This window comes from Lepisma saccharinum, chromosome 9 (genome assembly GCF_977018435.1).
Source record: "Lepisma saccharinum chromosome 9, izLepSacc3.1, whole genome shotgun sequence".
NCBI lineage: Eukaryota > Metazoa > Arthropoda > Insecta > Zygentoma > Lepismatidae > Lepisma > Lepisma saccharinum.
Window position 1 is genome coordinate 87,082,607 of NC_139237.1, and position 21,060 is coordinate 87,103,666.

Genomic DNA, 21,060 nt, shown 5'->3' on the forward strand with positions numbered 1-21,060 from the left:
TCCCTATTTCATTTTCTCATGTTTGTCTTCATTAATTACCTTTCTCCCTCTTGTTGTTTGAATTACCATTAAGGTCATATAAGCCTATGGTAATCGATTAACGGGTGGATGCCGGGGATACCCCCAACAAAAAAAAATATCGCCGGGAAAATAAATTAATTTTCATCCCTGCCAGGGATCTTTCTATACCCCTCAAAGAAAATGGAAAGCATAAAGTATGTATACCATTTCTTAACAATGTAACGAACAACTGAAAAATCATTCGTGCCCATTAATGGTCCAGTCATCAAAGATTTTCCTCTCGAAAAGTATGTAGAATTGCTCATTAAAGGGCACAATTCTGGAACTGACCAACCTCATCAAGCCACTTAAGTTTATGTCATAGTGTCGATATTTTACACATGTTAAAGTGTTCCCAAGAAACTTGTAGGAAGGTTAGATAAGTTTGAGCTTGGAAACAGAAATTTGTTCAATTTAGCTTGGGCTTTCTTAGAATGTAAGGTGTTTCTAATGGCTTAGCGCCTCCTAGATGGCGCAGTGGTAGCGTCGTCGCCTTGTAATCAAGGAGTCCCGGCTTCGATACCCGATGGAGGCACGTAGTGGTTCGGATCCCACTTTAAACTGTAGGTCCAGTCCCGATTAGCCTCACTGTGCATAAAGTGGACTTAAAACACCAAATCAATCAACCTCATGGTCCAGGTTAGAATCAAGGCACTTACAACCGCAAGGCAATAGGTTAGGCTACTGACTGGTAGCACACACATACATATTTGCATACCCCCAAAAAAATCATCTTCCCAAATTAAATCGCAAATACGCCACTGAGTGGGCATCCTCCCCCGCCCCCCTTCTCAAAGCATAGAACTTAATTCGCACATCGCACAGTGGGTAACAGAAAATGAGGGACATGTTGTATTTGTTACCTGCTGATAAATGTGTGAAAGTTGTGCGCGTACGGTGTCTAGAACCAATCAGATTTCTGATTAGTAACCCTTAACTCTTACATAATTGCAAGTAACACAAATTTCTGGAAGAATTCACTCGTAATTAGCATAGAACTGGATGAGATCGTAACCTCGAGATTGAAAGAGAAATAACAATGATGTAACGCCCCTCTTTGCAGATCCTTCCGCGTCAGAGTGAGCGAGACGCATCAACACGCATAAATCCGGCAGCTGGAAGTGCAACAATAAAGCGAACCGTGCACTCAACAATTAACTCCGAGATTTCAGAGCAGTACAACAATCGCCGAGGCATTTGAAGCGAGTAAAAAAAGAGCTCTTGAGCCTTATTAAAGAGAACAGGGCGGTCCCAGTAGGGGCGTTCATTTCGTAGCTCGAAAAAGAGAGGATACAGGAAGCGAATAGCCAATTGAAAATAATCTTCTTAAGTAATTACGATGTGAGGGGTAATTACTCCTATAGCCAGTTCAACGGCATGGGAAATGCAATTTGAAAGGCGCGAGGAGAGGGGAAGGGGTTAGTCTCAGCTGCTAAAACCCTATGCAGCCAGTCGTAAAGCTTTCCTTCCAGCTCTCTTAATCCCTAAGAGCTGCAGCTCGCCTTTTGGAGCTCCCAGCTCGCTCGGATTTAAAAGGGCCGCACCAGCGCCATTCCGAATGTCAATTCTTTGCCGAAGAAAGTCCCTTCACGACTGTCCCAGCGGTGCTTGTGTGTTTTCTTTACACGCAACATCCCCCCCACACCCCTTTCTCTCCCCCTGCCAGGGTTAGTAACTTCTTGTATTAGCTGGTTTCTCCCTCGTGGACCATTCGCGACGTAAGTTATGTCCGTTACGGGAACCTTTGATCTTGCCGACTTTTGCTCAGAGATTTCCTTCTTTTTTGTCTCTCTCCGTTCCGAACCACGCTCTGGACTCTTGTCGATTGTCGCTAAGGTGTGGTAAACGATCCTTAGGACAGAAGAGGGAAAGGGTGTTAATAGGGGGAGACAATGTTCTTTAGGGGCTGTTTGATAGCTTCTAGTTTAATTGAAGCACGTGACAGGCTTATAAATGGGCTCCCACACAAAATTTTCCATAAGGGAAAAAATTGAGAAATTAAGCTGGATAGCCATGTTTACGTCATCTGCAAATAGGTTTAGCGCAAATAAATTGTGTTCAAGCAAATAGACATTGTGCGCAAGAATAGCGGTGATCAAGTTCAGAAATGCCTTGCCTCCTGCTTTCAATGTTCATTGGTTGGTTAGCACGTACCACGTGACCACACCGGAGCAGAGTTTAGTGCATACACCAAATACTAGTGTATCTACCAAGAAAAATTCAAAATTGTTGACTTTTCATGACTTTTCTGGCCATGTTCTCCTTCTTCTTAACATTTATTTAATAGCCCCTACTTAGGTAGTTATAGCTGGAAATTAAGAAAGTAGATATTTTTATTCAATGAAAACCCCCTACCACAGGGCCGGTAAAGATTAAAATTGAAGCTATATTATAACAAGAGATTTAGACTTGCTTTAATTATTAATGCTACTTCACACTGGACGGAGAATGGCCACATTACTTTATTTAATATTTTACAAAACTTCACGCATGCAAGAATGTAACAAAGGAACAAAGTGAAGAAACCAAATATTCAGTTTTATTAAATCCCGGTACAGGTATATAACAGTGGCTATGCTGTGGAAAATAGCAAAAATTCTTGACCAGAAGCATAATTTCCTGACCTTTTCTTGGCATTCTTGACTGCAGAGACCCTGAATACTCTACTTGACGTCAAATCAAGGAATCACACGACCGGCTGTTTTAATTTGTAACCAACTAGAGTTGACGAGCTGTATCTTTGCGGGTGGCCTTGGTTGCTGCGCGCAGAGTGCGAGAGAGATACATTTATGTAGTTGCCATCGAGTCGCGCTTTGGGTGGTCGACAGCAAGAACAGAACGCAAGGGTAATGACGCGCAGCCTATAGCTCCTCCACCTTGCTACTGCGCAGCCGGACTTGGGCAGGGTTCACCCGCAAAGATACTGCTCGTCAACTCTAGACGCGTGAGTGCAAAGAGAGTCAAAAAGTGCAGGGAACCACACAGGGCTACAAACAAAGAGAGAAATTAAAGAGAAGTAAAGAAGTTGGAGAAAAAGATAAACAAGCGGATAGATAATGAGATATTAAGGAAACTATAGAGAATGAGGAAGAAGAGAAATTATGGAGAAAAGAAATAAATAAGGCAGAGAGAGAGGAGCGGGATAGAAATTAAAGGCGACAGAGATAATGAAGAGAGAGAGAAGGATAGAAAATGAGGGATATTGAAGGAACTGTAGAGAATGGGGGCAGAGAAATTAGACAAGAAATGAAAGGTAACTGGAGAGAAATATAGACAACAGAGGGAGAAAAAGAGAAATGTAGAAACGGAGAGAAAGAAAAGACAGAGGGAGATAGAAATAAAATGAGAGAGATTGATGGAACTGAAACTATAAAACTTGACAAGTTTAAAAACAAGACGCTGCAAATAACTGTTGCGCATCTCCAACCACATTTCCCCACTCCATTCTCCGCAGCGACGTTGGTTAGCAGTGTGGCAACCTGAAGGGAGCGGAATGGTCTGAGGATTTTCAACGAAATTTGTATTAGCATTTTCCTGGCCTGTTTTCTACCTGTCGGAGTACAGAAATTCAGCTTACCTTTCGCCAACGAATCTTTTCCTTCTTTTAAAACTTGGCCTCACCGATGGAACAGTGGTAGCGTCGTCGTCTTGTAATCAAGGGGTCCCGGGTTCGATTTCCGGTGGAGGCACATAGTGGTTCGGATCCCACTTTAAACTGTAGGTCCAGTCCCGATTAGCCTTACTATGCATAAAGTGGACTTAAAACAACAAATCAATCCAATCCAATTCTCTTAAAACTTGAGAAACCATCCATTTAGATACTCCCGTGGCGGCGCTTGTGGACTCGACAACATTATACAAGGTGCGTCTGAAAAGTTCGGCGAATGGTCTCAGAAAATAAAGGAAACAAGAGTTACAAACAAAATACCTTTACTGGCCTTCAAAGTAATCACCATTAGCTACAACACACGTCTGACATAGGTTGTAAAGCTGTTGGAAAGTGGCAGCAAACGCTTCTTGTGGAATCGCTCAAAGCACCGTGGTCACGCGTTGTTGGATATCCGCAACATCTGCGAAGCGGAAACCTTTCAGGGCTAATTTAAGGCGGGGAAACAAAAAGAAGTCTGCCGACGCCAAAACTGGAGAATAAGGAGGTTGTGGAAGAACAGTCACCTGGCGTTGAACGAGAAGGTTGACCAGGCGGATCGCAGTGTGCGGACGGGCGTTGTCGTGTAGGAAAGTCCAATGTCCAATCCGGTACAGTTCTGGCCGAACCCGCCGGATGCCTTGCAGCAGCCGTTTCAAAACTCCGTCGTAAACTTCCGCGTTGACAGTTTGACCCGCGGGTAGAAATTCATGGTGGATCAAGCCCTTGCTATCGAAAAAGGCGAACAACGTCGTCTTAATCTTGGATTTTGTCAGCCGACTTTTTTTGGGAGGCGGCGAAGACGATGAACACCTGCCATTGACTGTCGCTTGGTCGCCGGATCGTATTGGTAGCACCAGGTCTCATTTCCAGTAATGATGATTTCCAAAAACTGAGGATTCCGGTCAGACATGTCGATGACATCTCCAGACGTTTCCATCCGAGTTTGCTTCTGCTCGTCTGTCAGCGTGTGCGGTACAAACCGGGCACAGATCTTTCGCTTTTTCAAATGTTCGTGAACAATAGTGCGTACACTGTCTTTGCTTGTCTGCACCTCTTCTGCGATCATTCTCAACAAGAGTCGCCGATCATCCGCAAGCATCCGTCGCACTCGTTCGATGTTGTCTGGGATTGTGCTTGTTGACGGTCGACCCGAACGCGGCTCATCCTCGACACTTTCCTTTCCGTCTCTCAAGCGTTTAGATCACTCAAACACACAATTTTTACTCACTGCTTCAACACCGTACACTTGCACTAACATTCCATGTGTCTCCGTCGCCGTTTTCTCTAGTTCAAGCAAAACTTCATGTTAACGCGTTGCTCCATTTTGCGCTCCATGTTGCAATGACACGAGTTCGCACACCTACTCCGTTAGCTTGGTCACAGCGTGCACCACTGCTTCACTTCGGTGATTTGCATGATAGGGGGCGCTTGTTGACATGTCTCTCAATGCGCATGCGCGGGCGCGTCATCCTAACCAGCGCGGTTTTTCAAATATGGGATCATTCACCGAACTTTTCAGACGCACCTTGTACTTAAGTTTATGTAACTCCTTCTGATTTCGCAAATATGTTGCAACATTGTAAACAATTTCTCTGGCCTGTCCTCTAAGGGGCTTTCCAGAGCAGATTGTGGATTTCGTTGGACCCGGCATGATTTGATTTTTGCATTTCAAAAATATGCAGCCAAGAGTAAAGAGCAAGAACATTTCAATGCTTTAAAAAACAACACAGGCAAGCATGTTATCAGATTGCCTTCTCGAGCGATTGTTGCACGATAAACAAAAGAACCCCCAACCCACTCGGCTTTAAAAAAAACCAGGTCACTGCTCCATGTCGCATTCAGAAAATGAAGTCATTCGCCCAGTAGTTTCTCTTTGTTATAAACCTTAACGCGCGTGTGTAATACTACAGTTTACGGATCCGCGCGCATTTTCAAAGACCTGGTTTAAATCAAATAAACCACTGATAAAGTGATATGAGCCTGCACCGTCAATCTAAATAGTAAAAATTGTTTGTCATATTTGTTTCAGCCTAATTTTGCTGAGTTGGCACCACTCGTAGTCTCAAGGCCAAACCAGTACGTAGAACAGTGGTGGGGAGAATGACGTAATAGGAAGTGCTCCGCAGCGATCTGCGCATATCGGGACTTAACTTGTCAGGCTATATCAAGTAAGTAGAAAGAGGAAAGAAGTGCGAATAAAGAGACGCTAAAACAGAAAAAGAGGATCGAAAGCTAGAAAGAGACTAAAATAAAAGACAGAAACGAAGACTTTATTCCAGGGAAGGTCATGTGACCTTCACCTTCCTGCAGGCCCCATTTTTATCTTGAACCGATTTGTTGTTTTTTTTACTTCGCTTCTCTGCCACTTTTGGCTAATCGCGAAGATGAGGATGAGTGATGATGATTAAATTGATGAACACCTATACCCATACAGGGATTCGAACCCGGGATCCTGGCGTCGTAGCGCGCTGTGCTAAGCACTCAGCCACGGAGGTCAGCAGGGGACTCCGCTTGAAGCCGGATCTGCATTATAATGATCTACTTTGTCGGATATGCTGCTCCTCCCAATCCTAACTTCCTGAAAGGGGAAAAACTGAATAATTATCCTAAATAAGAGCACGAGATTAATCGTTGCGTATAACAAACTCCGCTTGCTCGTGTAATTTACATTTTTTTTTCCATCTCACTCTTTCCGCCTTCCAGGAAGAGAGAGAGGAAGGACACTAATGAATCGACTTGCCCTGCGCCTCAACCGAACAAGTGCTCTCATTAAGTCTCTAGGCACCGTTTGCGTCTTGGAATCCGGCCATGTTTTCCGTCGCGCCAAACACCCATTCCGTCCCCTCAGCTCGTTGTATCGGACAGTCGGGGTCAGCGATGTTCCCAGAAGGGATTTCTTTCCCCCCAGGGACGGAGAATTTTGAAGCCGAAATACACAGGAAAGGGAGAAACATCCAAAAATGTGCAACACTGAAAAATTTGGTTTATTTTATTTGCTTTCCTTGGTTAATCGTGACGTTGAGGATGAGATGATGTGGTGAAAGGGCACTCAGAAAGCTGCGCTAACGTTCTGGCACGAAGGTAGGCAAAAATGCACAAGAAACAGGCAAATTACACGTCATACATTAATGCACCAAACAATTGCTCACTGACGCGACATTGAATTGATTGAATTGTTGTTTTAAGTCCACTTTATGCACAGAAAGGCTAATCGGGACTGGGCTGCTATGCTATACTTGCTTCTGATGGAGAGTATCCTACCTTGGCTCGACCTGTTACTTGTTTTCGTTACTTCCACACGCAAATAGTTAGCATTAGTCTATACGGTTCAATCGAATTAAAAGACACTGAATAACTACCATATTCTTTACCATGGGTATTAAGGGAAAACTCAGTTCTTTTATCTTGAATGATAGCCCAGACGTTCAGTTTAGAAATATATAACAAAACTATTTATTTCCTTAATTAAATATTACATAAAGAATTACATAAGGAATAACCCCCACATAAGAAAATGGCATGATCCTCTTTAATTAAAATACTTAGATTCTCATCTGAAATATATATATATATATATATATATATATATATATATATATATTAGGGATGTGACGAAGCTGAAAATTTACCGATGCCGATGTTCTCACCGATAATTTTTGGAACCGATACCGATGCCGATATTTAACCGATTCCGATACATAACATTATTAAACAGAAAGGAGATGTTATTTTCTGCATGACAATTTGCTATGTGCATTTCTGTTGCATGTCATATGTATATACATATATATTCTCAAGAAATGCGAATGTACATTTGCATCTACAAAATGCTATGTGAACCTTTAAGAAGAACATGGATTCTCAAGAGATTTAACATTAGTACAGTTCTTTGAAATGCAAAATGAATTCCTGTTCTGCCAGATTCAACTTCAGAAATACGATATTTGGAAGCACTTCAGGAAGTAACCTACTTCTTCTCTTATCTCAAATCTGTTCACCAACACTGAACACTCAATCACTGAATACTGATGCAGCGGGTATGCTCAAGTATTTTCTCAGCACTTGCTTCAGGTTTGAATACTCATTTTTGAATTTCTAATACAACAGCGGATCCTGGTTCAGCAATGTACTGTTTTATTTCCGATTTATAGTTAGGTTGATCCTCTGAATGAATTTGCAATAATTTTATTACAAAAACTCTACAATAATGACGAATCATAGCCAAATTTTCAATAAATCTTACAAAACTAGAATATAAAACTTATTAGAAGGTAAAAACTCGAGTATAATCTGTACTGGTTTAAATATCGGATTTTTCCCGATTCCGATACCGATGCGTCAATTTCGGCCGATTTTCATACATCTGTAATCGGCTTCGGCACATCCCTAATATATATATATATATATATATATATATATATGAGAGGTTCGTACGTTGGCCTAGAGCACCAGTACTGTTTCAAAAATGTATCAAGCTTGACAGTTGTATACATGACATGGGTCTCTAATTCCCTCCCTTTCGTGGTTGTTCTATAAATTGCCACGCAAAAAGAGACTAAACTTGTTTGAAATTACAACAACTGGAAATTATGCGCTATTCTATCACAAAACTGGGGTGATTCTTTTCCACCCTGTCATAATCCCTTTAATCCCAGATTAGATAAAAACCTGACACCTTGACAGTGTAGAATCTACAATTTTAAACTAATAATTTCGCGCAGCAAGGTACTTGGCTTTTCACCAACGAATAGACATGTACTTGAATTTAAACGCGTCCCTTAATCCCCTCGCATACGACGTTTCTCTAATATCAATAACAATGTCCACCGAAACTAAGCGTTGGCTTGACACCAAACGACTTTTCTATGAAAAAATGGTTGAACCGTGACCGCTAGCCCTTGAGACCAACCACAGTCACTCTGCCGGCACCGAGAGAACCTTCCAAGGCCTCCCCTCTCGCGGAAAAAAACGTAAGACTGTCAACCCCCGTTACGCAATCGGTTCCTTTATATAGGCGATTCGAAAAAAAAAGCCAGTAAAATGGTTTGAAAGGACAAGATTTTAAAACTAAGCGCTGGCTTTCACCGTCACGTAGACCAGCCCTACAACAGGTTACTTTGGAAACTGCATTAAAAAAAATATGTATAGCTATCACTAAATAAATTACAGGGGCTACATTTTAAAGTGAGATCAGAAGTGTGGCATGTGTCTCTAGCGGGAATCGAACCCAAGACCCCTTGATTACAAGGCGACGGAATTACCACTAAGCCATCGAGGAGGACCCACACGGTTACTTCAGTTGGTCCTCTTACAGCGGCTGAAATATCGTATTTCGTTTCAATCTGGACTCAGCTGATTAACTGAAATGAAAAGAGTACGAACTTTCAAGTTGAAAGTTTAATTCAGAGTGAATTTTGTAAATTCAGTGTCTAAATAAAAGAAATTAAATAAAGTACCTAGTCAGGGTGTCTACCAAAATAACAACTCCAAAATTCTTGACTTTTTTTATGACTTTTCTTTCCTTTTTCTTATTAATATTTACTTAATCACCCCCTACTTAGGTATAATAGTCTTTCTTGTATGTACGCATTGCTTACATTGTAGAATTATTTTCTTGTAGTTTAACCAATCATTGCTAACCATTGTTATAACTGTAGTCAAAATAAATGTTTGATGAAGGGAGCGTGTGTTCTGAAACGTCACAACGAAAAACTGTTTTCTTATGCTTGTAATAACCGTAAACTACAAGAAAATAATACTTAGGTATAGTTGGATGTTGAGAAAATATAAATTTTTAATCAATGAAACTAACGCTGTACTTTAACAAGAGATTCAGACTTGCTCTAATTATTAATGCATGTACATATTAACGCTTCAGGTTTCATCTTTTATAGGGAATGGTCACATTACATTATTTAATACTTTTACGAAACTTCACGCATACAAGAATGTAATTCTTCAGAAACAAAATGAGTAAACCTTATCCACAACTAAATACAATTTTAGATTGCCAAATATTTATGTTTATCAAATCCTAGTACAAGTGAATGGAAATTCAGTATACTGTAGAAAGTATTCTTGACCAAAAGCATAATTTCTTGACATGTACACGCCCTGACAGTACAAATTTATTCGCCTCATACCAATAGTTTTCTCTGTGACACGTCTCCATAAAAGTATTCACAAGGCCTAATTTGTTGCTAAATTCGCCCTTTACACCCTCTAAAATCGTTCGTACACTTTCCCAGATCGAAATACCCGGATAAAGCCTCAATAGGGTTAAGGAGGGGAAGTTCGCCACCAAAATGCTTTTAATTTTTTTCCTTCTAAACGAATTGGGGGAGGAGGACAAAATTTATACGATAAAAAAAGTAGTCATTGTGGATTATGAGGAATATAACATAAATACTGTGGTACTTATACTTATGACGTAATATTAAAAATACTAAAATGAGAAAAAGTGGCGAATTTCCCGCCACATGCTGGGAAATTCGCCATATAACTTATTTATCATTTTATCGTCAGTTTAAGTGTATGAAATACCAAGCTGTTGCCAATAACTCAGACAACAAAGCGTAAAAGACCTACAAATGACAATACAACACTGCTTAAAAAGATACAATACAAACATGTTTAAGAAACATAGGCCTAAATGTTCATATGCATTGTGAACAAGTTGTGTGTGAAAGATCGCCTGTAAGAAGGGAAACTCGACACATTTTCTGTTACTCTGGTGAATTTACCAGCGAATGCATAGTCGAAAGAAAACAACTTATGTTTACTTGTACGTGCACGCTTTCCAAAGCAAATCTTTTCACGACATTCTTACGGTTTGAGGTTACGATATCAATAATTAAAAGGAAGAATAATAATTCTTTCCTGCTACGAAATGACAATTTCCAACGTAGTATTGACCTTTCTTTCTCTTCTGTGTAGACGCAACTGCGCATTCCAAACTGTACTGCTTGCTTGCTAGTTGGCTCACCACACTGTAGTTTTCAGTGGAAACAAGGCACATGTTACTTGATTTCTTACAGCCATCAGTAAGTGTTTCCAACCCATAGTTTCTATCTACGATTACAAAACCCACAAGTACGGCGAAATTCCCAACATGGCGGACATCCCTTCTTTTACCCTATGTGTTGTTTGTATTTAACGTCTGTGGAAGAGGGAATTTTTAGTTCGAAAGGGATTTTTTTAACACGACAGGGAAATTTTCGTCTAGGCCAGGTACATCACTGCTCGGGATTAGCCCTGGCAGGTTGGCCGTGGTCCGGGACGGGGTCATTCTCAATCTTTCGTTCCTCTCGATCTTCCGAGCCGTGTGCAAATCACCAGAGATTCTAACCAGCCGTGGACTTCTTGGACACTGATTGTTTGTCCCCATTCTTTACAGGTCGTGTACTTTCCAAGTTGAAACATTCTTTCGTCTTTTCCTAATTTATCTTATGTTCTTCTTATGCTTTTTGGCAACGTCGTTGGGTTTGCCCATGTAAATCTCTCTCTAGCTGTTTCGTATGATAAAGGATAAAGTCTGCGGATCCACACGATCGTCAATATCATGTTTTCACCCACCTGATTCATTGACTTAGGTTGTTTTAGTCACTTTTGGGCAACTGTTGGCTAATCGAGACGATGAGATTGAGTGGAGGGAAACTCACAAAAACACCAAAGCCATGCCGGGATTCGAACCCGAACCCCTGGTGTCGTAGTGCGCTGTGCTAACCACTTCACCACGGAGGTCGGCGATATAGAGAATTTCCTACTGCTTTGTTGACTGCGACAGTAAAGACGACGAACCTTGGAGAGAAGTTAGCAATTAAAAACAAAGAGGCGGCTTAAAGTTACGATTCAAACATTCGTCTGGAGGGCCTGAAGGAAACTGACGAAACCACGTAGAGCTCCAACGTACTGCAGTGTATTTATGCCAAGAGAATTAAACCTAACAGACCGAACCTAAAATCGAAGGCTTTCCGCGCTGACGTCAGCAGACGTCGGTGTCCAATACGACGTTCAATAAGCGAGATCCAAATTTGCCACCTTGGAGACAGGTCGGGGTTGGCTTGAGCTGTTGCTGCCACAAAGTGAACACGTGGGTGCTCAAACCTTCTTGTACAGTGGAATCCATGAGTATTACCGTGCAAATTGTCCATGACTATTTTCATTAATTTTTCTCTTACATCCTGTGTGTTTTTAAGGTATGGATTTTTATGTATGCAACAGCTTGTTTTGAGTTTTCCTTTAATTCTTGAAGCTGTTACTGGGTCAAATAAAGTGCACGAACATGGTGATGGACAATTTGCACGGTAATACTAGTGAATCCCACTGTACAGTCATGGACACTCCTAGTTTGTAACGATACAATTGATTTTCAATGGTACACCCAAAGGCGAAAGATACAGTAGGCGAATTGTCCACCAGCATTTTCATTCGGTCTGAATTACACAATGTGATGACAATGAATTGAAATAAAGACGTCAATAAGCAGAGAACAATGCCTGCTTCGAACCAACATAGTTTCGTTCCTTAAAACAACACAGGATGTAGAATAAAAAGGTAATGAAAATAGCGGTGGACAATTTGCTTACCATTACGTTTGCCGTTGACTGTACCTCTACAACCCAGAAGTGTATGTGACTGTTCAATAGTTCCATGCGCCATATTTAGGTATTGCTTAGAAGCACATGCGTGTATTTTTATTCTGCATTGCCTAACTGCGGAATCGCCTAATTCTGCTCTTTTCCTTCAGGGTACGGAAGCATAACGCCTAAAACCGAGTGGGGAAAGATTGCAACCATATTCTACGCCTTGGTGGGAATTCCGCTCATGCTTCTGTACATGGCCAACATAGGAGACCTGCTTGCAAAGAGCTTTCAGTTTACGTACTTCAAGTTCTGTAGGTAAGTAAAGGCAGGAACATCAACTGGTGTTTATAGTCGGGTCTGAAGGAAACGTGCCGCTTTGCACAGATGGGTATCATAATTGTACATAGCATTTCAGAGGCAGATCTAAAAAAGTAGCCATTAAGATTCTAGATAGCGTGTTTTGTTAGTTTCATTTTTATAGATTTTTATGACAATTTTGGGATGCGACATGTCTCTTTTCTACAGTGTGTCCGAGAACTTTCCGTACTCCTATATTATATTACATAGTAAAAATTACCCCTAGAAATATATGGTATATTTATGAATTATAACATATCACTTTCACTCGAAAATACTCGATCGAATCTTCCACCCTCGAGCGTAACACGCTCGATCGTACCGCATCCGTAGTGGAATGTTTGACAAGGTCCCGTATTTCAGACACTAATAAGCAGCACTGTTAACCTAAAACCCACACATGGAAGGAAACCACTCTGTGCAATTACAATTCTAAATAATAATTCCGTATATTACAGGGTGGCGCACGAATAGTTGACACACATTTGAAATTTAGATTGTAAATTTATTTATAAATATTACATGTGCATATTATGACATACAGAATAGTCTGTCCGTGGAAAGTTTTCTCACTGTATCACATGTTCAGTATGGCCCCCGTTTTGCCGAACAACCTCTTCAAGGCGGTTGTGCATACTTCTTACCACTCTACGGCACATGTCATCGTGAATATCACCACACAACTGAACTATCCGAGCTCGCATTTCCATAATGTTTACTGGCTTTAACGAGAAGAGTTTTTCCTTTTAAAACCCACACACAAAAGTCACAGGGATTTAAATCTGGGCTTGAAGGCGGACAGAAGAAATCTCCATTTTGTCGATCAGGATATCGATTGGAAATCACTCTATCACCAAAAACTGTGTTCAAAAAGTCCAACACAACATTAGCGGTGTGAGGGGTAGGTGGGGTGAGGTGACGTGTGAGGGCTGCGTGTCATGGCAACTCGAACAGCCTCAATGTTTTCAGGGGTCCGAACTGGAACAACGCGAGGTCGTCCTTCTTCTTTCACTGTGGCTTCTTCCTCGAACGTACGGTGCAAACGAAAATAGTGTTTCTTGCTGGAGCGCATCGTGTTTTGAAATGAGCTCGAAATTTCAGTTGCGTACTTGTAACGCTCTTCGTTTCTGCATACAACAGGACTGTTTTGGCGCGCTGCACTGACTGGCGGGAAATGGATGTGTTTACTAAACCATGCCCAGCGATAGGCCGCCTACCGGTATTTCCAAGAACTACCGAATGCGCTTGTGTCTTTTTTTTAAATTTAGATTTCAAATGTGTCAACTGTTCGTGCGCCACCCTGTATTATGTAAGGCTCAAATACAATATATGTAGACTATATGAAAGTATGCAAATTCTACAGACCGAAGCGTAACATGGATCTACATGCTGACAGACCTGCCTAAGCAATTGCAAATATCATATCAGAGTGCAACAAATACGTGTATATCATTTGTTCACTTTCCGAAAAAGATAATCATATTCTGCAAAATAATAAAAGGCAGTTATAACAGTCAATCGAACATCATTTCAATGTGAAAATTATCGTAGAAACATAAAATGTCAGTCTAGGTAGTTTCAGCCCATAATCATGTATTTCATTTTCACGTATCTCGGTAAGATACACAAAACTGCATTTTAACGTTGATATGATGACTATGTTCAATTTCACTTCGTCTTTTACTTCACGATCCATATTTGTGGAGCCACTACCATAGACGAAGGACGGAAATACGTGTAATAGGGTTCGAGAGTTCGAGTTTATTCCGCTCCTTCGAGCGTTTTTCGCTCGAACGTAAGACCTTACAATTCCTCCTGCCATCTAGCGTTGCCCGTGCGAACTATTTGCCGCTCGAGCGAAAAATGCTCAATGCAGCACTCTAGCGATACAGGTGATGTTTTACCTATTCAACTTAAACTCCACGGGTAACTTCCACGTCTATGGCCTTAACTTCAAGTTTCCGAATGTAACTATCCATGCATACTCTTGTGACTCTTCCATTTTCTGAAATAGTCTACCTAAGGAAAACTTTAAAACTATCAGCGTTGCAAATAAAAGCACACCATTTTAACTTTTACCCAAGGAAAATGTATCTTTTCCAGATGGGTTCATAAAACCACACTATAAGTTGTCAAAGAAATAATCCTGTAATATTTTCGTTTACGAAACGGGCCACTCCAACACTCGCTCCTACATTGTTACATACCTCTTCCCCATGTCTAATCTGAGAACATGCTAAGTAGGATATCACGGAACACGATTTCACACCCCGAAAGCCGTGTGTCTCATTGAAATATAATAAGCCATCTGCGAATGGAGTACGATCGTATGAGGAAATACAAAGGACTCTCGAAATGAAGTCCTATTCTAGACATATGTTGCACCAAAATCAAACCATTTCTCCGTTTATTAATTAATAAAAGGGAACTTTAGATATGAGACCAAGCTATTAACGATCGTGTCACTTGCAACGAAAGTTTTTCAGCAGATTTGCTGCTCGTATATTCTTTACTGCTTTTATTTCTTGAAGTCGTTATTAAAGCTATTCAGATGGACGTGATTGGACCGTATAATGAAGCTAATTTTAAAATATTTGGAGTAATGGTGGCATTAATCTCAGTATATTTTCTCTTTAATGATACTTTTGTTCGTTTAACGGCAGGAAAACAAAGCCAATCTTAAATCGTAAACAAAATTCAAGCCTAGCTCTATTTCCTTACTAAATTAACATCAGAGCTTTTTATAACCAATTTATCGATGACGTAATAGCATCAAAACAATACTCTTACTTTTACATTGAATAGGAGCTTTTACGAGCATAGTTTAGTTTAATTACAAATGAAAAGAGTGGAACTTGTTAATAATCTTCAATACTTATTCTACAGGGCAATCAACGGACTCAACTGCAATTTTTTTCATAGCTATTTATTTATAAATTTATAAATTATAAATTCAACAGATTGAAATATGCACAATGTAGGATGTATCTTCCTGTATTAATTAATATGTCTTGTTCCTGAAATTTGCTACTCCCTCTGAACCATAATTATAGTCCGGTATGCCAAAATGGTGACATTTTATTTATGTTCTTTTGGATACTTGATCGGCCAATTTGTACTGATCCTTTAGTAATAACGTTGTATGACTCATTTCCGTGTTTAATTTTCTTTTTCTGTATACACCAATGTCACAGTTTGCCTATCGGACAAATATTATGGAACAACAAACAAAAGTGTACCGGACAATAATTATGGGACAGAGGGAGTATTTATTGTTATTGTTATTATTACTATTATTAACATAAGATATATTAAAAAAGATAAGATAATAAAGAAAACAAAAATGAAATACACACACAAAGTATAGGTCTTCAGCTCAAAGTAAGCCTCCAACAAAGCAACACGCTTCTCGCGATTAAAAAGCATCTTGCACTGCGCGATCAACAAACAGCCACTGCTGAAGTTACAATGCCGGCCTCGCTTTCAAAATAGGCTCCTCCACTTCCCAAGGGTTGTCCAAACAAGCCGTGCGCGTTTGGTCCTACGGAACGGAACCAAACTTTCAAAATTACGCTCGCCCTGTATACTCTCTACTATTATTTTACAGTATCACATGAGAGTAAGATGGAATATGTAGAGGTGGGACCCTTTGAAATGTTTATGTTTGGGAATTTTCGTGTGACATGAGACCCATGGTGTCGTATCGCGATGTGCTAATCATTCCGGCATGGACTTCGTTTCTATTGTGGTGAATGAATTAACTAAAAATTTGAAGTCCACCGACACATAATGGCCATCTTGCACCCTTCAAAGTACAAGGGGGAATATCCCTGGAAGTTAAAAAGGGGTGTAAAAAGCCCCTTGAAGCATGGCCGTATTTAGAGGGGGGGTTTCTAGGTAACTAATTTTCAAAATTTTTTTCGAAGCATCACAAAATACAAGGAGACAATGTTGAAACGATGAAGCTAGAATTTTCATACATTTGGAATTCTGAAACTTGAATGAAGTAGGATTTATTCCCGGAATCGCAACCCGTCCGCGACCCCTCCATTTTCACTTCTGGCTGTCCTCTTTCCAGTGTTGTTCCTGCGTCACAATGAATATAGACTGAAAATTCCCTTTCCAACTTTGAAATTCCCTGTTCGGTAAAGTTGAAAATCCCCTTGATAGGAGTTCAAACTTAGGATCTCCAATTTCGTAGCGCATTACGTTCGCGATTGAGACAATCCATGCACCAGGGTAAGTTTTTTAAAAGAATAACCGGTTCCACACTTTTCAAAATTCCAAAAATTAAGTTTTAAGGTCAAACAACAAAAACGCTGAGACTAAAATTTCCATCTAATTTTTAAAGCTTTTTCTTGAAGGTATCTAAAATTTAATAACAAAGTATAATAATTATGGATTTCAGTACACTGCAACAGTTCTTTAATTCAAAGACATTTTACAATTATATTTTGTTATTTAGTTGTGAGCATAATCTGAAAAGAATGAAGAAAATTCTGTTGTGCTACTCTGTTCAATTTTGATGTTATTTTGTTTGTTACTCGTAACTATAGTGACTGTAAAATTTGGTTAATAGACTAATTTTGTTAAGTAACATTTGAAAAGTTATTTTTAATTTAAAATATTGCGACAAACTGCTCCACACCGGGGACAGTTGCAATAAATTGGCGACCTAGAGCCAGGATTCGAAAATTGTAAGTTGATAAGAACTGAACTGATAATGCTACAATGAAGAAAAGAGAAGTTCCTTACGTGCTTCGAAGTAGTGTGTGCCTTCAACCGGATCTCAGTGATGTTGCTGAAGTAAGCAACGAAGAGGACAATTCTGGTAAGCAAATGGAGGATTTACTCTGTTGTAAGGACAGATTTTCTGACACTCGAATGATTGAATGCACGTCATGCAAGAAATGGGAACACGTAAATTGTAGGGGTCTTACAGTTATTCACTGGGTAATATTCAGCTCTATGAAAGAAGACTATTACTGTAAGGCATGCAAACCAGAATTCAATCCATTCACTCTAAAATCATACTTGGATACAGTAAATCCCAATATTGAGCAAATTTTATCTGCTTTTCACTTGAGTTTGGCCCAACATGAGAATAGGTTGCAAGACAAGTTGCTCCAGAATACCGAAACGCTGGAGAATAGGTTACTTCAGAACACTGAAGCTCTGGAGAATAGGTTACTTCAGAACACTGAAGCTCTGGAGAATAGGTTGCAAGAGAAGTTGCTCCAGAATACTGAAGCTTTGGAGAATAGGTTACAAGATAGACTTGATCAGAACGCTGAAACGCTGCGCGAAAGTTTACAAACAAACTGTGAAGTTTGGGGCACAAAATTGGTTAGGTTGCAGCAAAGTACTGAAAAACTGAACGAAGGACTCCAACATGTAGAAAATAAGTTGCAGGAGGTTTCTGATTCTTGTCAATCAGCTAATAGGTTACTAAATGAACGTATAAATGATGAAGTAACTTTATTAAATTCGAAAGTCAGTGATCTTGAATCAAAACTAGACCATCATGATGATGAGTTAAAACAACACTTATCAAAACAGTTGTGCCAACATGAAACTTCTATAAGTACACTACAAACAAATATGAATACTACTCAGGTAAAGTTGCAAGAATTTGATTCTATGCTTAAGGATTTAAATGAGAAATGCATTAACTTAGAGCAAAGCGATGTTATTTGTACTAGTATGGTTAGAGACGTTCTACAACCAGATAAAGAACTAAGTAATGATGATGCACTTATTAATGAACATAGGCACATAGCATGCCAAACTGATACAAGATTAAATTCTAAAATAAAGCATGTTGTTTTTAGTGAACACAATAAATGCGAAACATTTCATACAGGTTCTTCTGGCTATGATACATCTGATGCTGAAGTGAATTCTGTAAAGGAAAATGTAACCAAATTGTGCAAGGGCAAATCTGCTCACAATAAAAGTAGAAATAAATTTGCTAAAGCTTCCACTTCACAAGGCAAGAATACATATGCATTGCGGCATTGTGTTTTAGATAATACTGAATTTAGTAATAGCAATCCTACTGTTGACAAAATCCATTGTACATGTTCACTCAATAACCATTCATGTCTTTCTTCGTTGAACAACTCTTTACTGTATGATAATAAGCACGTACATACTTGTGATACTGAAAATAATGCACCTAGTTCTTTATGTGCTACAGACACATCAAAGCAAATTTGTTCTACATCTAACAGAAATTCCATACCTTCTAGAACTTATGTTGCTTGTGATAGTAAAGACAATTTCACAGGTCTTGAAACTTCAGTATGTGATTGCCAACGTCAAAGTACATGTTATTCCTTAATCCATGATCAGTTTCCTGATGACTTAAATGTAAATCATAGTCCTTGTACTAGAACAAACTGTACTTATAACCCGATGTGGCTGAATAATGATTCTACATGGAATTCTTATAATCAGTCTGATACATGCTCTAATAGATTTTCACGAGTTAGTGAACTTAGTCAATTGCCACGTTTTGGAGGAGATGTTTCAAAACAGTCTGCTAGAGAATTTATCGAACAACTAACTACAATGTTAAACATAATTGGTGTTCCTCCCAAGTATAAATTATGTATAATTCGTAAGTGTTTTTATAACGTAGGCGCTTACTGGTTCAACAGTGAAAAGAAGAGTTTCATTTCTTATGAGGACTTTGTACATAAATTTCTTGATCAGTTTGCATCTAATGAGTTATTAGAAAGTCAGTTGACATTGTTACGATCAAGAAAATACAACCCAGCTTCAGGTTTGTCATTGGAAGCATACGCTTTAAAAACGTATTCTGCTTATTGTAACCTTGTGGAAACTCCAAACAAAGTTGAAGTAATACGGATGATTTTGAAACAGCTACCTGAGTCAATTTCAAAGAATGTGGGCTGCCATAACATTACAGATCTTAAGCAACTGACGCAGAAATTAAGGACTATTGATTTGTATTCGAGCGAAAAGAATAAAAGTTTATCTTTGCCCGGTGATAATAGAGATTCTGATGACAGGGTTAATAAGAAGAGAAGTTTCGACAGACCAAAATACTTCGTCAGGCAAGTAAATGTTGAGCAGAATTCTTATGATTCTACAACACAGACTGAAAATGCAGGAATTAATGTAAATAATCGCCCATTTCCCAGAAGATTTGAACGCAATCCCTCAAGAAGGCAGTTTGTAAGGTCTGAAAGAACTAATAATAACGTGAATAATTCTAACTTCAGACGTGAAGATTATCCATCCAGATCTAATAATAATGGAAGTGCTGGTGTTAGAAGAAATGCAAATGTTGATGAACAATCATCTTATATTAGTGGTCAGTATTCACTTAATTGTAATACTAATCAGAATAGTGACAGTGTTTGTAATAATTCTCGTAATTCGATAAATTACTCGGATGCTAGAACGGATAATCCTGTTTCATCTGAAAGGTTAGGTGAGTTTATTTGAACAGTGAGTTGATCATCGCTGTTACAAGAAAGTTCATTGTTTTTTTATTATCGTGTGTAAAACAGCATGAATTTATTGTATTTGTTCTGTTTATTTATGTTCTGCTGATCATCATATTGTCTTTTATGGAAGAACTTATGTTTGACTTCTCCTCTCACAACTGTCTGACTTATTTCAATGTATCAAAGACAAGTGTTTGACGCGAATAAAAGCAGAAAGCGCCAAGAAAAAAATATACAATGTGTCTCGCTGGAAGAACGATAAGAAGGAATATATGTAATATAGGATAAAATGAATGTAATATGGTATACCATTATAATGAAGGACTTCATTTGCACATATAGCTTCAAAGGGAAGAAGTGCACTCATGAAGAATATAACCCTTTAAATGGATATAAGATGGTTATGAAATAGTAATGGTAATGAGATTGCAGTAAAGAAGAAATCTACTGAAGATGGCTGTAAAGAAGAAGTGAAAAAGAATGAGATTGCTGCCAAAGAAGTAGTAGAAGAAGAAGTGAAGATGATATATTGAAGATGTTACGTTTGAAAAATATACGTATTTCTACATCAAAGTATGATGTCAAGGTTTTCAACCGGAGGAGGAGGCTATTGCAACAGTTCTTTAATTCAAAGACATTTTACAATTATATTTTGTTATTTAGTTGTGAGCATAATCTGAAAAGAATGAAGAAAATTCTGTTGTGCTACTCTGTTCAATTTTGATGTTATTTTGTTTGTTACTCGTAACTATAGTGACTGTAAAATTTGGTTAATAGACTAATTTTGTTAAGTAACATTTGAAAAGTTATTTTTAATTTAAAATATTGCGACAAACTGCTCCACACCGGGGACAGTTGCAACACACTGTATGAAACGTAAAAAAAACGTGCTGGATATTCACTCATCTACTGGATTGAGTAAGTCCAGTCA

General features: G+C 39.2%; 1 protein-coding gene across 1 annotated transcript in view; it reads left to right on the top strand.

The window, feature by feature from the left end:
- Nucleotides 1-21,060, top strand: part of LOC145992536 (TWiK family of potassium channels protein 7-like) — an 80,081-nt gene that overhangs the window by 57,214 nt on the left and 1,807 nt on the right. Inside the window, exon 2 of the mRNA XM_083128890.1 lies at nucleotides 12,459-12,609. Coding sequence (XP_082985016.1) covers nucleotides 12,459-12,609 — 151 coding nt within the window. The remainder of the gene's footprint in view (nucleotides 1-12,458; nucleotides 12,610-21,060) is intronic.